This window comes from Siphateles boraxobius, unplaced genomic scaffold (assembly GCF_051911475.1).
Source record: "Siphateles boraxobius isolate OS27281-9 unplaced genomic scaffold, OSU_SipBor_1 33, whole genome shotgun sequence".
Lineage (NCBI taxonomy): Eukaryota > Metazoa > Chordata > Actinopteri > Cypriniformes > Leuciscidae > Siphateles > Siphateles boraxobius.
In genome coordinates this window covers 719739-727500 of record NW_027508953.1, presented here as the reverse complement: position 1 = coordinate 727500, position 7762 = coordinate 719739, and the positions used below count along the sequence as shown (strand labels likewise).

Genomic DNA, 7762 nt, shown 5'->3' with positions numbered 1-7762 from the left:
GGGCCGCTAAGACGACACCGTTCTCTCTAAACAGACTTTAAACGTGAACCTGTGATAGACGCTGATGGCGTTCACATGCGCATTAAGAATTGATTCTATAGTTATGTGCGTTTGAATATATGTGCGCAGGTTTGTAATTCCTTAAAAACCATGCCTAAACAAACTACTTGTCTATAAATTTTGATGCAGAATTTTTATTTTATCTTATCACTTCGGGTAGGTACGCGAACCGAAAAATTCCACAACGCTTTATCTGTAGAGTGGTATAGGGATCCTCCATAGGGAGAGGCTAGTTGGCACTTCAGCACTGCATTGTCATCGGGTCCAGGCGAAAGTCCTTCGTCAGATCTGGATCCGGCCTGGATCCGGCAGGCTGCGGGAAAACCTCGGGATAAACAAAGACACTAAAATTAGCGTAGATGCCATTCTTCTTATGATGTAACGAGTACATCAGGATATGAGGGAAGTGTTCCCAGTCACACACATGACCAGCGTCGGCCAATAGTGAGCCTGCGTGTGACGTAGCTCTACGCTATCACACTACGCTAACTGACTCGAGGCCCACAGAGAAGGAAATTAATAGTTGAAATAAAGTCGTTATTTTTGTTTGTTTTTGCAGACAAAAAGTATTCTCGTCGCTTGATAAACTTAAGATTGAGCCACTGTAGTCACTTGGACTATTTTAACGATGTCTTTAATAACTTTTCGGGGCTAGCAAGTGTCAATCCCTTAGAAGCCTATGGAGGAGTGATCCAGCTCTCAGATTTAATCAAAAATATCTAAATTCGTGTTCCGAAGATGAACGAAGGTCTTACGGGGTTGAACAACATGAGGGAGAGTAAATACTGACAGAATTTTCATTTTTGGGTGAACTATCCCTTTAAGTTACCGGCCATTCAGAACTTTTACTGGCCAAAAAAAAGAAGAAAAAAAAGATAAACCAGGTTCACTGCATGACAGCTTATATATTTATATATATTATAAAACTTTAATTTCATACATTAATTTCTTATTCAAACAAAATACTGATGTCATCCAGTATTTCCTTCCTCTTTCATCCTCATTCTTTTCACCAAAAATGTATTTTAGGTGGACAGATCAATACAGTAGAAAGAACATCAAAAAATGTAGGATGTTGGAAAATAACAATGTCTTTTCTGTTAACCAAATGCTTTTTAATCTTTGCTATTGCTTCAATGCCAAATGAACAAGTGCGCCGTTATTTGTTGCCTAGAGATGTGTGTGTTCAAGTAAGCCAGATATGCAGAGATTCTGTATTTAATATATCACGATGACTCACGAGTTGAGTATTTGCGCTAAATCTGCACAGATTTGACATGCACGAACTTCCCAAGCGAAGTGAGTAAACATAGTAACACACCAAATTGGCTCATGATTTGACAGCATTAGTTAATAACAAAACCCTGACCAAGACAATCACTAGTTGATTTAGATTAGTACCATAGACTGTAAAAAAAATATCGTACCCGTAGTGTTTCCGAAGATCATTTTTGAAGCCCAAAATGGGCGGAGCCGGCCGTCGCCATCTTGCAGCGCGTCACTCCCAGTGTAGTGAAGAGATGAGTCCCTGATCTAAAGATGTTCTCGTGATAACTTCTTGTAGCTAACATAAGCAGTTTTAGCGTTATGTGGTAGCTTTATGTAAAATCCCGCTGCTATGAAGTCCTACAGCTAAATCCCGCTTCTATGTGCAAGATAAGATCAAAGCAGTTTGTTGTCATCAAGTAATAAATGTATTTGTATAGCACTTTTCATAGTAGGTACACACAGCTTTACAAAACGACAGATAGCTATTGTTTAGTAATTAAATTGTGTATTCTATAGCTAATATTTCAAATCTCATGTTGTTGGAAGCAAAATATAATTTAATTTGACGTTTAATTTCACAATCTATAGCTTCGGGTATATACTAGTATATGAAACATATAAGTTAAAAGACATTAATGGTCGTTATAACGTAGTTCAAATGACTTGTATAATAAAGTGATTTTGTCTGATTTGCACTAAAGCGATTACCCATAAAACGTGCTTTGAACCAATCGGATTGCTTGGGTCCTAAGCTGGGACTCATCTCTTCACCACACTGGATAACCGAAAATGTCCAAAAAGGCGTATTAGCTGAGGTGACGTGTCGCTAACAGACAGCAGACAGACGGCTAGTAGTGACATCAGCAGCAATCCACCTGTCACTCAAGTGGCCACGCCCTTAATTATGCAGAACTTTAAGGCTTAATATCATTTGAACGGATGAGTTATAAAAAAAAATCACCCCCCTCACAGTCGTCATGAAGGGTAAAATTAGCTATATAGACCAAAAACTATTTTTGTACCAGGCCGTAAACATTTTTTTCTGCTGTAAAGTTGGCCATTTTAACTCTCTTTTGGAGTCTGTCTCTAGTGGCCAGTTGATGAATTGCAGTTTAAGTCACTTCCGTGTTGGATTTCAAAAGAGAGACAGGAAGGTTGCTGCTTGATTAGAACACTAGATAGATATCCATCTCAGGTGCCTGAGAATTAAACTTTCAAATTTAATCATATTTTCCCACCTCAGGCACAAAGTACCAGTTCATAAATGTCATATGATGAGCATTCAACACAAGTTTAAGAAAATCTCTCTCGTATTTCAGCAGAACCAGAGTTGATCCCTAATCATGTGGAAGCTACTGAGGGTGAGGATATCACTTTGGAGTGCTTTGGGAATATCCCTAAATATAAACCATGGGAAGACATCCACATCCAATGGCTGAAAGATGACAAAGAGATTCTGCGGTTGAGCTCTGGAAAGATGGACGTCAGTATTGATTACAACATCATGACATTACCACCCAAACACAATATCTCTCGCGGTGTCTTCTCACTGACCATTCAGTCAGTGAGTGTTTTTGACCAGGGCGTTTATAAGTGCCGTTACAAGAGCATCGATTACGAGGAGCCGCGGAGCGGATTCCCGGAGAGGCACACACTCACTGTTTGGGGTACGTGTGTGTTTAACTGAGAACCGAGTACACACTCATGATGGGGAGGCGACAGAGTGAGCCAATCAGCAGTAGGGGGCGTGTCCACCCATGATGTCGAGGTGACGAAGTGAGCCAATCAGCAGTAGGGGGTGTGTCCACTCATGAAGGGGGGAGACCGAGTGAGCCAATCAGCAGTAGGGGGCGTGTCCACTCATGATGGGGAGGAGACCGAGTGAGCCAGTCAGCAATAGGGGCGTTTCCACTCATGATGGGGGAGAGACAGAGTGAGCCAATCAGCAGTAGGGGGCGTGTCCACTCATGATGGGGAGGTGACAGAGTGAGCCAATCAGCAGTAGGGGGCGTGTCCAATCATGATGGGGAGGGGACCGTATAAGCCAATCAGCAGTAGGGGGCGTGTCCACTCATGATGGGGAGGCAGAGTGAGCCAGTCAGCAGTAGGGGGCGTGTCTACTCATGATGGGGAGCCGGAGTGAGCCAATCAGCAGTAGGGGGTGTGTCCACTCATGATGGGGAGGTGACAGAGTGAGCCAATCAGCAGTAGGGGGCGTGTCCACTCATGATGGGGAGGCAGAGTGAGCCAGTCAGCAGTAGGGGGCGTGTACAATCGTGATGGGGAGCCAGAGTGAGCCAATCAGCAGTAGGGGGTGTGTCCACAGGATGGGGAGGTGACAGAGTGAGCCAATCAGCAGTAGGGGAATGTCCACTCATGATGGGGGAGGAGACATAGTGAGCCAATCAGCAAGTAGGGGCGTGTCCACTCATAATGGGTGAAAAAATAAACATAATACATTTTAATAAATGAATAAATAAAGCAGGTCTCTCTAGAGAGTTAACCGTCTTTCTCGCTTTCTCTCTCCTCAGCTATGTCTTCAGGGATGACAGACCTCATGGACTCATTCTCCAGTGCCAGCTCGACCTCTCACACACACACTCACACAAGTGTGCCAGCTTGGACGGCTGTTGCGAGCACACAGACTGAAGCGGGCAGCACGACACCAACACACACGCATACTACGAGCGCTCACACTGAAGCGGGCAGCACGACACCAACACACACGCATACTACGAGCGCTCACACTGAAGCGGGCTGCACGACACCAACACACACGCATGCTGAGAGAGCTCAAACTGAAGCGAGCAGTGCAGCACCAACACACACACACACTGAGAGAGCTGAAGGTACTGCTACTGATCATCCGCACAATATTACTAGTAACAGTCAATACATGTTTTATCAATCAATGATTTTTTTTTTACCAGTGCCTTGATTTATATACTGACTATGTTTCAATCTGTGTTTCTCTCTTCCAACAATCTTTCTCCTGATGACAGATATATCAGCCGTCCCTGAGGCGGGCACCGTTTCTGGTGAATATTGAACATGTTCTTAAGCATGTAAAGCTTATAATTCTTACACATTATATTTATAATGTAGTCCATACAACCTGTGCACTATATTCCAAGTCTGAAGACAAATGATAGTTTTGTGTGAAGAACAGACCATTGAAATTCACTGCCAGAGCTTTTAAATATAATTACATGATATTTTAGTATTATTTATACATTATAATTTAGTAGTTTTAGTACCTCCACTCAAACTTATTTTATTTAAATTTATTTGCCAAGGCAGCAGGTCAAGTTTTGCTGAAGTATTTAATATAATATTCAAGTAATTAATATTTAGTTATTTAATATATTATAGTATAACACACACACACACACACACATATATATATAAAAAAAAACTCGCTGTGATGTCTGCTGTTCATCTATGAAATCTCACAGACTCCAGGTTTGATAAATATATCACTAACAAAAAGTACCAAAAGTACAAAAGTTTTTTGGATATGATATTATGGCAACAGATTAAAGTTCAAACAAAAGTTCTTCCAGTAACGTTCGTTCAGAGTTATCTGGACTTTAATAAAGTTAGCACAAAAACATTATTTATACATCATTCATGGAACCGTTTTAGTTGATGTTTGTTTAACGTTGTGAAGAACTTTCAGAGAACATTCAAAAGTGACGGTGTGAAGTAAGTAACGTTAAAATAACCAGGGTTTCCGTTGCCCGGTAATTATCGGACATTGGCCGTTAAAAAAAATGCAATGTCCGACAAAATTAAATCTGTGTTCGGTCAAATTGTCCGATTAAAATTGCCTAATTATCCCGCCTAACACAATCTGAATTTGAGAATAAGCCTAAAATGTATAAAGCAAAAATACACCGATATTTGGCTATGTTATAAATATAAAGGAACAGGCTCTACCGTTTGAAAGGTATGAAACAACATTGCATGCTGCATTTCAAATATAGCGCACGCCTAAAACGGCTGTAATATAGACCTAAACAACGAACGATTGAGTTTCAAATATGGCCAGGCCCCGCAGACTAGCCTTAAAAGCTTTTTCCGGAGGCCAGACGATGGTGAATCAGGAACATCTCATTATAGCCTATAGATCAGTGGTTCTAATCCGCGCACTCGTTTTTTTTACTCTCTCATCAAAACTGAATATGTTCATCAGTGCATAGTTACAGTCTATATCAAGCAGGGACACGTTTGTGTGCATTTTATTCTGTGATTTCACCGGAATGAATAGAGAGTCACCGCAACAGCGATAGATTGAAACGCGCGTCCGAGTGAAGATTGCGCAACTCCATGCAACTGATAGCAGCGGACACGAGCGCTCAGCTTGATTTCAAAAACAACAGATTTTATCGCTAGATCTCTTATTTAATAGCAAACTAAATGAATGATCTGCTAGTTAACTGGAGATTTTTTATTTATTTGTATTAGGTACATCCGTGCCTCAATGTTTCAAAAAGTGAATGTGTGTGAAACCATTGTAAAAAAAAAAATTGGCGGCCAATCGGACGTTCATGTTTTTTTCCGTCTATTTGAAAGTTAAGCTAATAATAACATGTTGCATTCATTCATTATACGGCCTGATTATGTCATTTTTTAAGTTACATAGACTGCCTCCAGTTTTCCTCAACTTGACTAATTAAGAGGCGATATTTGACCGGCATATCATCAAAATGTCCGTAAAACGAAACCTCTTCCGGTCACTTTGACCGGCACCATTTATTTCTACCGGAAACTCTGAATATAACGTCCGTTTAAAGTTATCTGGTCTTTAATAATGTTCTCAAAACGTTAGCACACACATTATTATTAGGGATGTAACGATACTCTCGTCACGATTCGATAATTCTCTGGGGTGACCCACCGTATTTATTCATCTATTATGATAGATTATTTTTATTTATCTATCTATTTACAATTTTATTTGTTTGTTTTATTATACATATATATATATAATATGTTGATGCTTTGTCAACATTGTGTTACACAGTCATGCTAATTAAGCTAATTTGAAATTGAAATTACACATCACGATACGATATTATTGCGATACTCCAAGACATGATAAAAGGCTAACAAAAAATGAACTGTTGATTAAAATGCTAAATGTGTTTTTACATTGTGTGTGTAAATGAATAGACTTGGACTTGGTGCTGGAAACACAAAGCACAGGACAATAGAGACACCGGAATAAAAATATTCATCATTCTGAAGCTGAAAATACAGAATTATTATAGATTATATGCTTGCACTCTTTCACTGACTAGATATATTTAAAATAACGTAAGAAGTCACTTTTTACTGGTAACATCAAACATTTAGCATTATCAAGACCTACAAATATTCCCCCATTGCATTATTATTGATTATATATAGTAGTTTAATGTAGTACTGACACTAAAATTATGTAAACTTGAATTTTTTCTCACACATTTTGGATGAATTATACCCTATAAATATTGTCACTATCCACGACACATATGGTTGCATTTCTGTATTGTGATATATTGTAACACGATGTATTGTTACACCCCTAATGTGATATGTTAATGCGAGATGTTCCTCTCAGGTCAGCGTGATCCTCTGGTGTTCCTCTCGGATGAGACGATTCCCTGGATCCTCATTGGACTCGTCACTGGAGTTCTGCTCGTTACTGCAGTCATTCTGGGATCATTACTGGCGTTTGGAAGAATCTGAGTTATGAGGAGATTAACGTTCCAGGCATTTCCATTGCAAACAAAATGTATTTTTTTATATAACTTGTCTTGTTTCTAGAGCACAACTGTTTACTTACAGGACTCAATACTATTTAATACTTCTATAATATATATATATATATATATATATATATATATATATATATTATAGAAGTATATATAACCCACCTTATCTCTTAAAAAAATAAAATAAAAAATATATAAAGTTTGTTAAAACTAATTTGATTTAAATATAATTATTTGATAAGGTGAATCTTTTGAGTATGGTGCTATTCATTCATTTATCTTAAAATGGTGCTAATTTTTTGTACATTCTGAAGTATTTCTAATTTTTGAAATCTGATGTCATTTTTACCATCTTTTAAAGCATGAAGCAAAATATGGCACAAGTATTATCAAAGACTGTAGATCTACTAATGTGATGTTTTTGTAATATTGTTCCCATTCAGATCCATGTGCCTGATTCATCACGTTTCTCCCTTTTTGTCATAAAATAAATTGAACAGTACATTTGTTTAAAGCATTCTGACATTATAAATTATATACAGGTCCAGATGAGATCCGCAATGCATGATACAAATGTAAACTCATGCACATGCAGTTTTTCTTTTTTGGTTTGTTTGCAGTTTGCATGTTGATGTTTCTAATGCTGAAACTGATTTTTAGAGTTTTATGCATTT

The 7762-nt window shown here is 38.7% G+C and overlaps 1 protein-coding gene across 2 annotated transcripts in view; it reads left to right on the top strand.

Annotated features, from left to right (window-relative positions):
• LOC143701893 (uncharacterized) overlaps positions 1 to 7193 on the top strand; it is a 10004-nt gene extending 2811 nt beyond the window's left edge. The window contains exons 4-7 of one of the 2 annotated variants that reach the window (XM_077195584.1): positions 2652 to 2996; positions 3861 to 4178; positions 4332 to 4367; positions 6935 to 7193. In XM_077195584.1, the coding sequence (XP_077051699.1) occupies positions 2652 to 2996; positions 3861 to 4178; positions 4332 to 4367; positions 6935 to 7062 (827 nt within the window). In that variant the 3' untranslated portion in view covers positions 7063 to 7193. Of the gene's footprint in view, positions 1 to 2648; positions 2997 to 3860; positions 4179 to 4331; positions 4368 to 6934 lie in introns of both variants that reach the window. The other variant, XM_077195582.1, reaches the window with a different exon arrangement.
• Positions 7194 to 7762: the final 569 nt, after the last annotated feature.